Here is a 17872-nt window from a genome sequence, read left to right on the forward strand (position 1 = left end):
TGAGTAACAGAAAACAGGAGAATTTACATTTTGTTATATAATATACTGTAATATATCATAATATAATATAATATACTGTAATATAATATATTATAATATAATATACTGTAATATAATAGAATAGAATATATTACAATATATTATATTATATTACAGTATATTATATTATATTATAATATATAATATATTATAATATAATATACTGTAATATAATATATTATATTATAATAATATTATAATATATTATATTATATTTTATAATATAATATACTGTAATATAATATATTATATTATAATAATATTATAATATATTATATTATATTTTATAATATAATATACTGTAATATATTATAATATATTATAATATAATATAATATATTACAATATATTATATTATATTACAGTATATTATATTATATTATAATATATAATATATTATAATATATAATATATTATAATATAATATACTGTAATATAATATATTATAATATAATATATTATATTATATTTTATAATATAATATAATATACTGTAATATAATATATTATATTATATTATAATAATATTATAATATATTATATTATATTTTATAATATAATATAATATACTGTAATATAATATAATATATTATAATATAATATAATGCCGATGGTAAGGACGCTGAGTGCACCACGTGACATAAAGTAACCCGGATGTAAAGCTACCAGTTCCGATTTCGGGTCGGTTATCACATGTAGCCATGAGTTTCAAACTTTTTCCCAACGGTTATTGTTTAATATTAATGTGGTAAACAACCGACAGACTCGTGCATTATTATATAATATATTAATATTATATAATAATGCACCAACGGGCACTAGCATCCGCGGTGGCTACGTAGTGTTAGCTCAGCAGACGGAGGATAAAGTAATCACCTCACTGAGTTTGTGCGGGATTAACGCAGATATCACGCATATCTTCACGTACTTTGTTTGTTTTACATGAGCGTTTAATGTGTATTTGGACCGTAAAATGAGGATTCACCACTGTTAACAGACAATCTTCAGCAGAGTGTCTCTTCTCTCAGGCCTCATGTTCACTCACTGTGTCAGAGACGTCCTATCGGGGCGTCTGTCCCAATCAAAGACCCCTCAGTGCTGCATGACCCTGGCTCTGCAGCACACCAGGAGATACAGCAGCAGCGCACAGAGCGAGGATCTGGATCCGCTCAGGGCTTTATTAGAGCTGTGTGCGAACAGATACTACATCTCACCTGGTCAGACCACCTCAGAGCTGTTTCAGCGTGGGAGGAGCTGCAGTTATGGACCTCTGGGTATGGAGCTGAAGAAGAACCTGCTGGAGCAGTGGTGGCACTCTGTGACCAGGTCCAAATCTCAGGTGTTTGGGATAAACACTCTGAGCAGCAGGAAGGACACAGCTACAGGTGGACTGAGGATTGTGGAGTCTGAACATGTAAAACAAATTCTTGAACAGCAAGAACTGAGCAGGGAGCAGCTCGTCCAGAAGGTACAAATGCTCCTACAGAGGTCTTCACCTGTGAGGACAGACCTCCTCCAAGGTACAGTGCTGCAATATAGAGTCATATTTGCACTCTTAGACTGTATAATGGTTATAATAGTGTAAAGTTTGGTCTGTGCAGCTAGGTGATGGCAACATAGACCATCCAGTAATAACTGGTAGTTTTTAATTGACTTTCTTGTTGAGTCAATCCCAGTTCAAGCTCCAACAGTCAAGTATCTTAATTCAGGATCATAGTGGTTAAGATTGGGGCTTTAACAGTCTGCAGAGGAGCTGGGATTTGTACCAATCCTCAGAAGAAATTCTACATGAAAGCCTCAATTCAGGGGAAGAAAGTCCTCCACATCCAATGAGTAAAAAAATAAATAAATAGGATGAGAACCAAATATTGTACCAGTCAGATTTTGATCAAGGGAGAACAAAGGTTTGTTAACCGTCTCCTCTGTTGGAGTAAAACATCAGAACAGAACGTCTGGTTTGTTCTCAGGAGCCTTGGAGGAGTTTGTCCCCTCATTGGAGCTCGTAAACAGGAAGCTGCCCTTCGGCCTGGCTGAGACCGGACTGTGTTTCCAGCCCTCAGATGGCTCTGTTTGGTGAGGCTTCATCCTGTCTGTCTGTCTGTCTGTGGGTGTATAGAAGTATACTTGTGTTCATTCTTACAAATTTTCCAGAGGAGATTGTGGGACGAGGACACGTACGTTTTGCTTGATGAGTTTATATTAAATCCACCAGTATGTTATATGAAAAAGTTTGTTGACTTAATGTTTTTACCTTTTCCACCCTCTGTTCTGACCGTGGGAGCAGTATGATCAACTCAATGACTGCTAATCCTATGAGAAAGTATGTCAGTATGAACAAGTAACATATGTTTTGATAGATTAATGTTTTTCTTATTGCACTTTGCAAACAAAAACATTTCACTTTATTATAGACTTGACTGTAGCACATAGCTTACAGTCAGCAGGCCCTTGTGTTCATAACAGTTTCGATGGATATGATGTCAATAATTGTTTGCATTTATATTGTTGTACACTGTTCATTATTTAACCACTAGAGGGCAGACTGGTCCGGATTTCAAGGTACTTAATGTCTGTGCTTAAAAAAAGAGCATTGTTGTATTTCATAACAGAATAGTGCTATTTAAATACAGTTATAAAACACATTTGTGTGGTGCTACTGTAAGTTTGATTTATTAAGAATTAATCATTTTCTGCCAGCTCAGCTGAGGTCACCCAGACGTCTCTGGTGTGGTTCTGCTCTCCTCGTACCTCTTCCCAGTGGCTGGATCACTGGACGCGACAGAGACTGAAGTGGTGGAGGAAAGTGAGTTTATGAGGCAGTGTTTCCCTGTTCGCTCATTTAACTGATTTTTTGGGTCAACAGTCAAAGAGAACGTGGTGAGAAGACTTTTGAAAAACAAAAACATTGACATAAAAATCTGTTTTGCAGTAGAATTCCTAGAATATTAACAACCTGTATTTATATAAATGTACTTTTTTCTTCTTCAGTTTCCAAACAGCTTGAGACTGAAGGTGGGAATGTGTGTCAGATATATTTCTACACAAGGAATTCTGTTCCTGTTGAATATAAGTATTTCAGAGGAAATGTCTCACTGCATTCAAGCTGAACAGATCTAAATAATTACTCAAATTAAAAAAGATATATTATCATGTATTGCTTGGATTCCAGTATATTTATAATCACAAGGTAGTTTTACAGTAAATTCTTTATATCACGCCAATATTCTGAAGTGCTGGAGCACAAAAAAGTGATATGGTCTATTGGTTTTTATGGGCTTCTTACATTAAATAAGCATTTAAGTCCAGTCTGAAGAGATCTAAATATCTAATTTATCTTAAAGATATACTCCCTGATCCTCCTTTAAGAAATTCCACATTGAGCAGGGAGGAGATTTGGGGAGTGTATCTCTAACCTGTTACTACATCAAGATGACTTAAGTTACATCAAGTCAACCTATGTCTTTCCAGTTTGCCCTGTCTCCATCAGACTTCAGCAGTAGTGACGTTCCGGAGGAGGAACTCGAGGCGGCGGCTTCCCGTGGCGTGAGGATCGTCTATAGCTTCCCATGGGGTCAGGAGCCCCTGGAGATGCTGTGGAGCAGAGGAAACACCGAGCTGCTGCACACACACAAAGGAGCCCATTCCACACTACAGGTCAGTGTGTGTGTGTGTGTGTGTGTGTGTGTGTCTGTCTGTCTGTCTGTCTGTCTGTCTGTCTGTGTGTGTGTGTGTGTGTGTGTGTGTGTGTGTGTGTGTGTGTGTGTGTGTGTGTGTGTGTGTGTGTGTGTGTGTGTGTGTGTGTGTGTGTGTGTGTGTGTGTGTGCTTTCTATTTTAAGCTTTAAGGTTAATTACTCTAGGTTCATTGAGTCATTTAAACACTCTAGTATATAGTAAAGTTGTTCCAGTGACAAAACAAACTGTTTTTACCGCTTTGTACTGTTTTGTTTGAACTTGTGGTGGACAATAAAGATTTTTTTTCTGATTCTTGTCTTTTAATTCTGTTGGTGTAAACTAGGGCAGAACAATGAAATAATAAGTTTCCCCTTTAGGCCTTTTTGACACAGGTCAAAAATCACAGGAATAATAAAATGAATGATGGCTGAATTCCATTTAGCTGCTTCATTTTCCGGTTTCTGGTATTGTGCGTGCTTTGTGCTAAATGTCTTCCATTGTGGTAAAACTATCTTATAATAAGAAACACAAGTAGCTCTTCACCACTATTGCTTCCTTTCTTCAGTGTGTTCACAAGCAGTGTTCATTGTCTTTCAGTGTCGAAATGGTCGGAAGACAGTTCCTCACGTTGTCTCTCTAACCGGAAACATGGACCGTGGTGTGATGGCCTTTCTATCCAACTCACTCCTGCAGCTCAAGAATGTAGACGGCAAGCAGAAGCTGCAGCAGAGACAGGTGATGGCCCCCAAACTGTTAGCTTAGACATTTCCCTCCTTTGTGTTGTGATTGTAAATCTCTCACTGAGTTTTGGTTCACTGTTGATTTCAGGTTCTGAAGTTGCATCCAGTGTTGGCTCCAGTCAAAGTGGCTTTAGACGTTGACAGAGGAGCTACTATGGAGATGAGGCAGGTAAGAAAAACATGTATTAACAGGAGACACCAATGATTAATAGATTTTTTTTCATCTTGATTAAATCTTTGTGAATCCACGTCTAAAGGGTGTGTCAAGTGCTGGGTGAGAAGGATCTTTTAAGTGACTGTGATAGAATCAGCACTAACGTACTTAATTGAACTTCACTGTGTTGGCATTAGTCAAACCAGATTAATGAGTATTTCATTATCTTGTAGGTTTGTGAAGGGCTGCTGCAGGAGTTTATGGAGGCTGAGATCTCTGCGTGGCCTGGGTATCTCGACACTCAAGCAACATCAGTGGAGCAGCTGACTGCAAAGTAAAGTATCTTGTTATGAAAGCAAAGGCAGTTCTTTCTGCAGCGTTTCTCTTGCTGATGTGCGTCTCTGTGTCGGTGCATTTTTAGGTATGATGAGATGGGAGTGCTCTTCACTGCGATCATCAGTGAGAACACACTGGAGAGCGGCCTCCTTCAAGTCCGCAGCAGAGACACCACCATCAAAGAGACCATGCACATCTCTGAGCTCAAGAACTTTGTCTCCAGATACATTTCTGCTGCCGACAACGTCTGAATAGAGTCTGTACTTGTGAAACTAAAAGGAACTATTTTTGTCACTGGTCAAAATTTGTGAAGGGGATGTGCTCAGTGTCAAATTGTATGTAACTCATTCTAATACCTCCTCTCGGTACTTCCTCGGTGGATGGCTCATCCTCGTGTTTTTACTGCATCTGATCTGGGTTGAATTGAACAGAGTTGTATTTACATTGCAGGAGGACTTGGATAAATGTTTGCTGTGACTCACTTTCTAATAAAATATACAGAATGTCTCTTTGATATTTTATTTATTTATTCAGCAAAAATAGTTATTTTGCTCCATTTCAGCTGTTGTGAATTAGTTGACTACTGATGACACTTAGTGAATGAGTGAGTGAGTCAATACTGAGGTTCAAAGATTAATATTGACTCTGGAAGACAATCTCACCTCAGAGTCCAGTTGTAGCTGATGCTGATCTAGAGCTTTTGATCATATGGCTAAATAAATATGGCCAAACTGTGAACAACAGGGACTTAAGTAAAATATGCATTTGTAATCCCACTAGAACTCGGCAGATAGTTCCTCAGTAATATCTGTGATATTATATATATATATATTATACACTTTTTATGCCATTATGTATTGAATTTTAAGTTGCTCATGAGGACCTTCAAAGGTTTGCAATATATTGATACACACCAAGTCTCGCGAGATTTGTGTGTAGCGTTGCCCCTCCCACCCTGTCGTCACTGGTTCTACTTCTGACTGAGCATGCGCGTGTGTGTGCGTGTGTGTGTGTGCCGCTTAGCTGTTAGCATTTAGAGATGGCCGCAGACAAGCAAAACGAAACAAAAGTTTCCTCCATGGACGAAAACAAGAAGAATTCACCGGATGGAAACATTGGACTGGAAAGTATCCTTCACAGCGCGAGATGTGTACCGGCGGTTATGTTTGTGCTCCAACGGATGTGCGCGAGGCTCCGGGGCTAACGTTAGCTCCGCAGCTAGCCCGGTTGGAGGCTAACGTTAGCTAGCGTCGTTAGGCGACGTGTCACAGCGGGGCAGGCTGTCAGTGGGAAACTCATTTATCTATCAACTAATAATGTTCGTTAATGTGTGGTTTTATAAACGTGATGGTTTGTTCTGTTGTCAGCAGCAGTCACTGCAGTCAGACATCGACTGCTAACACAACACTGACACAGTGACAGCTGGATGTTAATGACAGATGTTCTCCTGTACATCAGGTTGTGAGCAGCTGGATGTTAATGACAGATGTTCTCCTGTACATCAGGTTGTGAGCAGCTGGATGTTAATGACAGATGCCTTACATCAGGTTGTGAGCACCTGGTGATGTTAATGACAGATGTTCTCCTGTACATCAGGTTGTGAGCAGCTGGATGTTAATGACAGATGTTCTCCTGTACATCAGGTTGTGAGCACCTGGATGTTAATGACAGATGTTCTCCTGTACATCAGATTGTGAGCAGCTGGATGTTAATGACAGATGTTCTCCTGTACATCAGGTTGTGAGCACCTGGATGTTAATGACAGATGTTCTCCTGTACATCAGATTGTGCCTTAACCTTCAATTACAGTTCTGCAAATAATCAAGGAGTCCCAGCAGCAACATGGCCTCAGACATGGAGACTACCAGAGATACAGGTAACCAATGCTGCCATAGGGTTCACATAAGACTGGGCTGGGGTACAATACTTTATTAGACACACCTGTACAGTCTGTTTCATGAATGCTACCTTCCTACCATATAAGGTAATGTCTGCTGTATTTACATACAAGAGGGGGGCAGAATATTATAAACCTCTCAATAAATATATATATATATATATATATCACCACCAGTAACTACAGCCTCAGTAATATACACGTACTTGAATTAACACCTCTCTGACAGTGTGGACAAAATCTGCTTTAGATTGTAGGGCTGTACATTTTAAAAAACAGTGGCCACTAAATGTATTTTACACTGATCATTGTCACTCGTAATAAATATGTCTCAAAGTGGCTCCAAAAACAAATCTAGAAGCAGAATAGCAGATGTTCCTTAGATGATTTATGATAATAGTTCTCCAAAGAAAACACTGCAACTAGATTGGTGAAAATGACTTGACTGTGTGCTAATGTCTGCTGTGAGAAACCAAGATGAAAATGTACCTGTACTCATTATTAATCTATGTAATGTAACCATCTTTGTGTAACTGTGTCCAGGGGCTACTGCTCCCGCAGACTGCGTCGCCTGCGCAAGACTCTTGGCTTCAAGATGGGCAACCGACACAAGTACATTGGGAAGAAGATAACTGTTGAAATTGTTTCTGACAGCAGGTGAGGAATCGATTGTCTGAGCTGGATATTCATGTTCGGAGCATGTTTGAAGCGGGATAATCAGATGTTAAGATTTCCTTCTTCCTCCCAAAATGTAGTGGTGTATTGTTATCGACATAAGACAAGAGTCTGCATGAGGTTTGGTACAAAGAAAACCAAAGAATCGGCCCAGACCTTGCAGTGAATATATTCATCCCCGGCTGAATGATAGTCTACTCTTTAATTGATGGTTCATAATGTGTAAGAGCTACAGATAGAAACAGACAGGCTTATTGTACTATAACCTTACCATATTTAATTAAACTAAAATCATGTAATTTTAACCTGATTGAAAATCAATCACAATTTATAGTCATGAAATATCACCTTTTAACACCTTTTTAGCTTAGTGACAATCTCTGATAGAGTGCTATTAGTAACTAGATTTAACAAAATACATTTTTAAACAGTATTTTTTGTCTCACATATGCAGCTTTAATATTGTATGTTGTGGATACTGTAAATACACAAATGCTGCATTTATTGATACTGTGCTAGCTCCATTGTGATAACTGCTCCTTAAGACCGACAGAGTTGCCTCAAATGAGCTAATATAGCAGTCCTGTTAGCCTAAAGATACTAGCTTAAAACGCCACCAAACTACAAAAAGGCGCCACAATTTTACTTTACATTAAACACCACATAACGGTTTGAATCCGACCTGCGGCCCTTTGCTGCGTGTCATCCCCTCTCTCTTTCCCCCTTTCCTGTCTATCTTCAGCTGTTACTATCAATAAAGGCAATAAAAGCCCCCCAAGAAATAAAAAAAACACCACATAAAACAAAACCAGCCCTGATCAGCTGGGTACAAAATAGTGGTAACAATTGTGTAAAATATTCTAAACAACTGATGCAACAAGCTCTCTTTCTCAGGTATCTGTTGCTGGTTTTGATGGAGGCAGAGCGAGCGTGGAGTTACGCCATGCAGCTGAAGCAGGAGGCCAATACAGAGCCACGTAAGCGTTTCCACCTGATGGCACGACTGCGCAAGGCTGCCAAGCACAGCGAGAAGCTGGAGAAGCTCTGCGAGAGCCCCCGCGTCGACGCCAAGACCAAACTTGAGGCGCAGGTACACAGAACGGAGACACCTTTAACCTGATATAGAATAAGGGGTATACATGTACTATGAGAGTCAAAGGCCCAAACGTATACTCAACCAGCTCTGTACCACTTTTTACTCTGTATGTGGCAAATTTGCACATTGTGTTGATGCATAGAATTTATTATTAAGTGTTCTTACAGCAGCCACAAATAATACTACTGTACTTTATTTCAGGCCTACACTGCATACCTGACTGGTATGGTGGAGTTTGAGCTGCAGGAGTGGAAGCGTGCCATGGAGGCTTTCAACAAGTGCAAGTGCGTTTGAACATCACTACAGTTTCCTGATACATTGGCACAGTGCAGTAATTGGATGTGTTGTTATCATGTATGCATTTGTATGACTGCTGGTAATTATAAAACAACCCCATTTTTGTTTTATCAGGACCATCTATGAGAAGCTGGCCAGTGCGTTCACTGAGGAACTGGCAGTTCTGTATCGCCAGCGTGTGGATGAGATTTCACCCAACATCCGCTACTGTGCATACAACATAGGTGAGTAACACATACACATGGGAGGGGGTTTGTTCACAAACTGCACATTTCCATTACAAGTGAACACACTTGTAACTTCTTTTCCCGTCTGATTGCAGGTGACCAGAACGCCATCAATGACTTGATGCAGATGAGACTGACTGGTGGAGGAGGAGGCATGATGGCTGAGAAACTAGAGGTGAACATACAGCAGTTGGACATTGGATTATTGTGTCATCAGTCACTTTTCATTTATTGGTGGTGATGGCTAAGGTCATATTAGGGATGGGACACTCCTAAAATTTGTTTTCAAAAAGTACGCAGAGCATATTTGTGTGTAAATATGAAGAGAATTTAAAGCATGATTGAGTGAAATCAAAGACATCTTTGCTCTTGTGGATCAAGTTTTTTATTTCTTCTCTCCTCAGGCCCTGATCACTCAGGCAAGGACCAGGCAGGCAGCCACCATGAGTGAGGTGGAGTGGCGAGGGCGGACGGTGCCCGTCAAGATCGACAAGGCCCGCATTTTCCTGTTGGGTCTGGCAGACAATGAGGCTGCGATCGCTCAGGTCAGTAGTTCTTAGTTTCTCCTTTTTGTATGGTGTAAAAACAAACTGCTTGAGGCACCCTGGTAGCTATTTATCAGAGCTCAGTCCTCACAGCCCAGGTTCAATTCCAACTCATGGCCCTTTGTTGCATGTCACACCCCCTCCAAAGCCCTTAAAAAGAAAGCAGATCTTAATATATAATATAATAAAACACATGGCTGATGTAAATTTGTGCCCATGTCTGTATGCTGCCCAAAATGTACGATTGTGTGGACCAAACGCACCAGCAGACATTTGTACGTCAGCCTCTACAGATGGCATACAGAACCATTAAAGCTTCCACTCTCTGTGCCTAAACACTGATGTAAACGCAACCTTCCCAGTTTCCAGAGTCCAGCTGGAGACCGTTGTTGCGTGTCAGTCATTCTCTCCTCACATTTCCTGTATGCCTTTACTGTCAATTAATTATTTTATTTTTGCCACACAATTCACAAAGCTTCATTCTTACCTATTTAGCCACAGTCATCAGCTCATGTCACATCAGAAGGCAAACCAATGCGACCATTACAAATCATAGATCTACTCCAGCACTGATGGCAGTATTTTCTTTGTTGTGCTCAATCAGAAAATGCACAATGACGACTTTGTCACTGTGCTCGAATGTCCGATTTGAACGGGATGTTTGTAAATATAGTACTATTTTAAAGTGGTTAAGACCCTGATTCCTCATAATGACATGTGCTACCCGATGTCCATAACTACTCTCCCAGTGTGCATTCCCTTCTGCTCTTAAGGTCAATTACACTCAGCAAGAGTGACATGGCTTTAAATTATTTGATTTAATTAAATGAAGTCCTACTTTGAGCAGAGCAAGTGTCCATGCAGCTCCTTAAACTTGCAGTAGGTGGCGCACTCATCTTTACAGTGTCGCATATCTCCTCTTGACCACCACAGCTCCACCACTCCTCCTTTCTTTCGCACAAAGGCTCAGCACACCCTATAGACACACCTATCACACCCACAGCCACTCAGGTCTCTGGCATGCTGCCTCTATCATCGCACGACTGCATTCTGGGCATTTCAGCCCACACATGAATACAGGACTACACCCAGCAGGTCTCTGTGGACAGATTAGTATTATTATCTCTAAACACCTTTCAGTTTCAAATGGATCCATTCAGGACTCAACTGTAGTGTTACACTCCATTGTTAAGCTAACAGTCTTGATGACTGCCTATGTGGGAAGCAAGCGTGAATATATCGTGACGTCACCCATCGGTTTTTGGAGTAACTCATCCCTTGCAGGAAACAGTGGCGGCTTGCCTGGTCACACAAAATCTCGTATTACAGATAAACAGCACACTGATATATGTTTGTGACAAGATTTTAAGTGAGAAATAGTCAACGCAGTAACAGAATCTAGCTTCATATCTGATCAGCACTGCCTAGTTTGACAGTTTGATCTGAGTTTTGTGCACTGCGCTAGACAGACTCACTGAGAGTGACCTGTCGAAGTCATGGTAGCCACGTATGTGTTAGGGCGTGGCTATTTTACTCTAAATTAGATCATAATTTACTAAATTAACATCATAATGTGTTGAAGATGTTAAACTAGCGACTAAGACCCTAAAGTCAACAGGAAACTGTTTACTGAGCTCATAAGTGAAGTGAGAAGTTTGCTCATTCTCCATTAAAGTGAATGGGATTGCTGTGTTATTGCAGCCAATGGAGCGCCCCCTGCTGGCCTTTACATTGAATGCAGGTTTTAAGACACTTCAGCATCTGCTTCACTTTTCAGACCCAGAAGCTCTGTCCATAATATGTACTGTCAATGGTGGGAAGCCACATTGAAGCTGACAATAATCATCAGTTGTTTTTTCTTAATATTGTAAGGCCTGCATAATAAAATGACATTGTCATCAACTATATTGGCGAGTGATGGAGTAAATATTACAAAATTAACAAGGTGCCACTTCTCTTTTGATTACTCAATAGAAAGTTAGAGTATGTCGCACCTTGAGCTTCCCTGTGTGTTGCACCTGGTCCCCAACTCTTTGCCTCTGGGGACAGGAAATGTTCTTTTGGGCCATACTTCAGTCCCAGCAGAGGAGCTCCATTAACAACGACTCTTCTCATGGTTTATCCATCTAGCCCTCCCTCTGAACAACCAAAAGAGGCTCGACAGGTTGAGCCAGTCTTGCTAGGCGTTGCCAGGGTGTTGGCATGAGTGTATGGCACTAAATATCATCAGCGCTGTGGGTGTACGAGAGCAGCCTCATCACGGCGAGGAATTTTCTCGTAACATTCTTCCACTGTGTCGCTTCCTAAGAGTTTTTCGGCTCTTGAAAGGTGAACATGTGACAATAATATCATTCACAACAGTGTTTAAAGACTTAAACATAAGTTTAAAACAAAAATGATACTATATCATATATGGGTGGGTAAAAATATCGATTCATCAGTGCATTGCAATATATTTTTTCCCAATTCAATATCGATTCATTAAATCCTCTGAATCGATTCAAGCCTCTGACCAATGGGGGCACAGTGAGCAACATCTGTGTGTGATTTGCGTTGTACGGACAGAGGCCGCACTCGACCACACAACAACAACATGGCAACCGAAGCAGTTAGCAGCAGTGTTAAACCAGCCTGTGGATTCGAAACAGACGCAACTCAACAGATTTTGCAAACTGCTGCCAAATTCTGCCCGTGCACAGAAGATAACGGAGTCTGTGGCCGTCGTCATATGTAAGGACCTATGACCGTACAGTGTCGTGGAAAGCAGGGGTTGTAAGAAGATGGTATCCACACTGGAACCACGTTACGCCATACCAACACGCAAACACATGACGGAAGTCGCCGTCCCAAACCTTTTAAAATTATCAACAGGTACTCTAATGAATTATTTGTGTAATTTACTTATTACTGAATTGATATCGAAGCATTTAAATCAATATCGAATCGAATTGTGAGGTTCTTAACAATACCCAGCCCTAATATCATACTGTTCAGTCACCTCATGGTTAGCACTGTTGCCGCACAGCAAGAAGGTCCTGGGATCCAATCCTGGCTGGGACCGAGCCTTTGCATGTGGAGTTTGCATGTTTTCCCAGTGTCGGTGGGGGACACCGGTAAACCTGGAGGAAACTACACAATCAAAATCATGCATGTCAGGATAATTCTCTGTACAGTGGCTGCCCCCTGCTCCTAACACGTAGGATGAGTCAAATACAGAGAACAAGTTAACGTAATGTATCAACATTCATTAGGCGTTAATCACTTTTATTACTTACATTCCCATTTACTGCAATCTGAACTGAACATGATGTGTGCTGTGGCTGCCTGAGTGTATTAAGTAACCAGCCCTATTGTGTGAGAGTGTCGATGAAAGAATGATGAGGTGAGGAACAATCCTGTCATTCACAAAGATTTGAGCCCTGAAACTCCAGAGTGTCTGATTGCTGATGAGTTGTGTGTGTGAAGGAATGCATTAGCAGCCTGCCCGGCGACATACCTGCGTCTCTCCCCCAGTTAGCCACAGTTACATACCTGCTTAAACTGTTACTCTTTGTGTCAAACTTCTGCAACTTTTGAACTGTTGAAATATTTGTGTTTGCATGATTGGTTTTTATTAGTGCAGGTGTAGCTTTAATCAGGTGGAACGTGACTGTTGTTATGTGAGTTCAAAGGCCAATGTGTCTACATTTTCTTTGTTTACTCTTTTTCCTTTTTAAGATATATATTTGGTGTATCCACTCAATATAGGGGACAACACTGGAGCCTGTACATTTCTACAGGCTACAGATCTTAAATGTTCCCTCCTCAAGTTTACACAGAGCCCTTTAAACTCAAATCATCCCTTCTCAAATTCCTCTTGGCGTGAAACATTTTGACATAGTTTCATGGTTTCGTTTTCTTCCTTAAAGGTGAGGTAAAAGATTCTGGGTAATGCAATTCTAATATCTTTTTTTATTAATCTGTACTACAGTAGCACCTGGGCTCCAAATAGAGTATTAGTTGTACCATGAATTTTATTAAACCATATGTGGATTATTATCAGCACTGATACAGACATACAGTGTTCTGTTGTAGTTTTGGTTTGTTTGAAGAGCATTTGAATGTGAAATAAATATTTTGTTAAACATGTAATAAAAACTCTTTTCTCCAAGTAATGTTTCTAAAGTGCGTTAAAGCAATCACAAACTGCAACGTCACCCACCCACTCCCCTGAAAAACAGGAGCATGAACGACTCCACTTATGATATATATTATATACTTGTTTATAATGATCCTAATCCGGTTTATAGATTTTAAATTTGGGACTTTAAATGTTGCCTTTAGAAATTGTCATCATAGTTCACTATAGATAATCATTAATGTTCCTTTTGTACAGGCATCCAACGAGGAGACCAAAGAGCATCTGTATGAGACCCTGCTGGCAGAGTGCAGAGACACCATCCAGGCTGTGAGAGAGGAACTCAAGAGTGAGGCGGTAAGACACACCAGAACGTCACAGAGTTTTTATTTATGGTCTAGATGGTTGCCAATGGGACCAAGTCATTAGTTGGAGTTACAGGTTTCTAACAGTTGCAACACGTGACCTTAAAACGAGAATGTAAAAAACTTTATTTTTTTCTAAATATTGCTTTTCTTTGCAGAAGCAACGAGACAGGGGCTCTGATGCTGACAGTGGAAAGGTGTCCAACCTGCAGTTCTTGCACAGGTACACTACAAACAGAGTTCAGTCAAGACATTTACATGTGCTTGTCAAGGCCAGGCAATCATAGTCTGCAGCTGCAACTAACAATTCATCATTGATTTATCTGCCAGTTGTTTTCTCAATTAATCGTTGTGTCTGTAAAATCAGAGATAAAAGATCAAAGTATGCTTTGAAAAGTGGCCTTTCCAGATTCCTTGTTTTGTAAACTAGGGCTGCACAATTTAATTGAAATATTATCAAAAACACAATATGGCCAATCGCAATATTTTTATAAAGGTAAAATGTTGGACAAACGATAAAAGTATTTTAGTGCTGCAGAGATTACCTGGCCAACAAAACTTTCTCCAGATTTATTTGGTACAGACCCCAAAAATGTATCAATTATTTGAATATTTTTTTGAGTGAAAATTAAGTTTGTGATGCAAAAATGATAATTCCCAAAAATAGAGAATACAAGTAATGTAGTCTGTGATACAGTAACATATCCAGTTTTGTTGCTTACGTTTATCCCTTCGATTAGTGAATAATAAATGTGCGGCTGGTCTCCTCTCCCAGTTACCTGACCTACATCAAGCTGTGTACGCTGGTGAAGAGGAATGAGAGCATGGCCCATACTCTGCAGGCTAAACTGAAGGAACCCGAAGCCGACGAGAACAAGAGAGGACCCCGTCCACAGGACCTCATCCGCCTCTATGACATCATCCTGCAGGTAAATGTCCAGATGTCAAACACATTGTGATCTTTTTAATAGGTCTCCTCCCTACTAAATATTTTCCTAGTTGTAGCATGATATTAATTATTTAAATGTATAGATTTCAGCAGCCGCCTGTTAAATGATAATAAAAAAAGTGGTATCGATTCTGTGTCAGAGCAACCAGAAAGGAGACTGAACATTTATTTTAACAGTGTAACATCACACAAGTCTCATTGTTCAAAACATGGAATAGTTAACTTCCAACTTCACTGGAACAAACACTTACAAACTTATCGATACGATGGATGATATATAATGTTCACAGTTACTTACAAATTAATGCCTATCCTGTCGCTGCCTGAAACCGCTGTATTTTCCCGTTAAGTAACTCACCCTGTCCTTTAAGCTCCCAGTCTGGGTACAGACTAATAAGACCGCTATCTAGCTAGTGGCAGCAGCTACTACAGTTAGCATGCAACAGCAAGCCAGTAAGTGACTCCCTGTGTTACAAGAGAAAAGGTCTGTGTTGCAACAATCCCCTGATACTTTCATCCCGATCAAACTGAGTTTGACGCTGTTTTTGTTTGTCTGCACAAGTGTGTGGACTAAGACTCTTCTTAGCGACTGATGGTTAAGTGGACTATTAGGGAGCAGCCCTATAATGAGGTTCTGTATCTATGAAGAAGTTTAAAAAATAAAGTTAGAAATGTGTACTTTTTAATCTCATGATAAAATAATAAAGTCACTGCTTTATTTTCTCACAGTTCATAATAGCAGCCTGTATTTCAGTTAGTATGGTCAACAATTGGTTTTTCATTGCCAGTTTCTGTGTGTGATGAGTTGTTTGATCTGTGTTGTTAACAGTGAAGGAATGTGTACTTAGTCTTGTTTGTTAGTCTCTGTCAGTTCCTTCTCACATTGTAACTCACTATCTTTCTATCTATCTCACCTCCGTAAACTTGTTTGTCCGTCTCTCCAGAGCCTGGCTGAGCTCTCAACCCTGCAGGGTCTGGAGGATGACCACACCTTCCAGAAGGAGGTGTCCCTCAAGACCCTGGTCTACAAGGCCTATAGGTCAGACATTTTTGGTTTGAATGCTTTACCTGCACCATAATCAAAAATATGACTACGATTCAAATGTTCAGCTGAAAAATTGTCCCTTTTCATCTTACTTCAAATAATAAAACCCTTGTGTATATTGTTCCATACATATACTTTCTATACATGAATACATACTCATGTGTTGTTGATGTGGGTCTTTCCTCCGTTCCCCTCTCAGATGTTTCTTCATAGCCCAGTCGTATGTGCTGGTGAAGAAGTGGAGCGAGGCGCTGGTGCTGTATGAGAGGGTTCTGAAATACGCCAAGGAGGTCCAGTCTAAGGCCAAGAGCTTCAACAACAGCCTCAAGGTTTGTCATTTAAAAACACACAAATGCCACGATTTAAAAATGAGACTACCCAGCATGCATTTTTCTTTCTCTCATGAGTGCACACGTTGACAGGCACACACATTAGGGCTGGGAATTTCTCAATAGCACATAATTTAATTTCCAATCCATCTTGAAAAGGTCTCCGTACACACCTGTTGACATAAACACACCACACATAAAGGAACAGTGACAGTTCACCAACATCTGTTCTCGACCAGAAACTTCACTGTCGTTTCTCTGGTTGCTGCAGGATCTCCCTGACGTTCAGGAGCTCATTGCTGAGGTCAACGCTGAAAAATACTCCCTTCAAGCTGCTGCCATTTTAGGTGAGAGCACCTTTTGGAACTGAAGGTTTAGTCAGCTTATTTATTTAGTCCTGTTCTGTTCTGCCTCACTCTGTGTACAACCCTGAGGCAATGTTTGTGTTTCAGACACTGATGAGACTGCTGAAGTTCCCTCTCAGCAACAGGTGAAAGACAACACGGTAAGAGGACAAAATCAAGAGACACGCCACACCAATATGATAAAAGTTAACCCTCAAGGGGAAATTTATTGTAGACTCAGAGCTGATACTCACTTTTTAACTTCTTCCTCTTTCACGCAGCCACTCTGCAACCGCCTGGAGACTTTCCGCCTCGACCCCACCCTCGTAGGAAAACAGCCCAATCTGGTTCAGTTCCCTCCTGATTTCCAGCCAATCCCCTGCAAGCCCCTGTTCTTTGACCTTGCTCTCAACCACGTGGCCTTCCCACCCCTGGATGACAAGGTGGAACAGAAGGGCAAGGGCGGTCTCACCGGCTACATCAAGGGCATCTTTGGCTTTGGCAGCTAAATAAATCCTCGGGTTCTGGTCTCCATGAGAGAGCCACAAGGCCCTGAGTTTACCACAAGCAACCAGACTTGGGTCAGTTGTTCATTAGAATAATTTCAGTTACTTTTATGTTTAATTTCTTCTTTTTTTTTGTGTGTGTGCAAGATGGGTGCAGTGTGCCGTTTTGAAGAAGGCAGGATAGATTATTGAGAAGTAATTTAATCAGTTTCAAGTAGCAATATGACCCAAGTCCACCTGCCACCTTTAAATAATAACATCAGGCTGTGTGTTTCTAGCATACAGGCTCCCTCCTTCATTTGAGCTATGGAGGTGTCTCTGTGGTCTTGAGAAGTACAGTCATGTTGTTAATCTCACAATCCTGTCAGAGTAAACTAAGCCACTCAGGCACCCATAGTTATTTGTATTTCAGTGTTATGTAAGCGCCTTCATGTAATTTTCTCATTTTTTTTCTTTATGTGCGAGCTGTTTTCAGCATTGTTTCTTTAACATGAAATTGACAAAGTGCAGTTTTGTTTTGGCGCATACTTTGACTTCAA

General features: G+C 40.4%; 2 protein-coding genes and 1 long non-coding RNA gene across 4 annotated transcripts in view; 2 read left to right on the plus strand and 1 right to left on the minus strand.

The window, feature by feature from the left end:
* Positions 1-688: 688 nt before the first annotated feature.
* polg2 (polymerase (DNA directed), gamma 2, accessory subunit) lies at positions 689-5448 on the plus strand. Of its 2 annotated transcripts, none has more exons than XM_051384087.1 (8): positions 689-1558; positions 2006-2111; positions 2736-2841; positions 3507-3692; positions 4309-4446; positions 4540-4616; positions 4839-4939; positions 5027-5168. In XM_051384087.1, exons 1-7 carry the CDS (start codon positions 1072-1074, stop codon positions 4930-4932), a joined length of 1194 nt encoding a protein of 397 aa, XP_051240047.1. In that variant the 5' UTR covers positions 689-1071; the 3' UTR covers positions 4933-4939; positions 5027-5168. The 2 variants fall into 2 exon arrangements, with proteins under 2 accessions (XP_051240047.1, XP_051240046.1); XM_051384086.1 differs by having other exon boundaries at positions 690-1558; positions 4540-4620; positions 5027-5448.
* Positions 5449-5907: 459 nt separating this feature from the next.
* The window catches only part of srp68 (signal recognition particle 68), a 13288-nt gene continuing 1323 nt past the window's right edge, over positions 5908-17872 (plus strand). The window contains exons 1-16 of the mRNA XM_051384083.1: positions 5908-6068; positions 6751-6817; positions 7382-7495; positions 8408-8603; positions 8811-8893; positions 9021-9130; positions 9229-9308; positions 9538-9678; positions 14054-14152; positions 14319-14383; positions 14936-15089; positions 16054-16148; positions 16354-16483; positions 16755-16830; positions 16936-16988; positions 17109-17872. The exon at positions 17109-17872 is cut by the window's right edge and continues 1323 nt beyond it. Coding sequence (XP_051240043.1) covers positions 5981-6068; positions 6751-6817; positions 7382-7495; positions 8408-8603; positions 8811-8893; positions 9021-9130; positions 9229-9308; positions 9538-9678; positions 14054-14152; positions 14319-14383; positions 14936-15089; positions 16054-16148; positions 16354-16483; positions 16755-16830; positions 16936-16988; positions 17109-17336 — 1779 coding nt within the window. The 5' untranslated portion in view covers positions 5908-5980 and the 3' untranslated portion in view covers positions 17337-17872. The remainder of the gene's footprint in view (positions 6069-6750; positions 6818-7381; positions 7496-8407; positions 8604-8810; positions 8894-9020; positions 9131-9228; positions 9309-9537; positions 9679-14053; positions 14153-14318; positions 14384-14935; positions 15090-16053; positions 16149-16353; positions 16484-16754; positions 16831-16935; positions 16989-17108) is intronic.
* LOC127354311 (uncharacterized) lies at positions 9673-13177 on the minus strand. Its single transcript, XR_007881505.1, has 3 exons — positions 12954-13177; positions 12677-12807; positions 9673-9828 (listed from the first exon to the last, which is right to left on the minus strand). It is a non-coding gene; the product is annotated as an uncharacterized LOC127354311 (long non-coding RNA).

Source organism: Dicentrarchus labrax, unplaced genomic scaffold (genome assembly GCF_905237075.1).
Source record: "Dicentrarchus labrax unplaced genomic scaffold, dlabrax2021, whole genome shotgun sequence".
Classification (NCBI taxonomy): domain Eukaryota; kingdom Metazoa; phylum Chordata; class Actinopteri; family Moronidae; genus Dicentrarchus; species Dicentrarchus labrax.

Excerpts from the sequence above, each read along its gene's own strand:
- polg2 (XM_051384086.1), top strand. The coding sequence starts at position 1,072 with ATGTTCACTCACTGTGTCAGAGACGTCCTATCGGGGCGTCTGTCCCAA. Across the intron at positions 2,842-3,506 it reads GACTGAAGTGGTGGAGGAAA|TTTGCCCTGTCTCCATCAGA; the intron begins GTGAGTTTATGA and ends ATGTCTTTCCAG. Across the intron at positions 3,693-4,308 it reads GAGCCCATTCCACACTACAG|TGTCGAAATGGTCGGAAGAC; the intron begins GTCAGTGTGTGT and ends ATTGTCTTTCAG.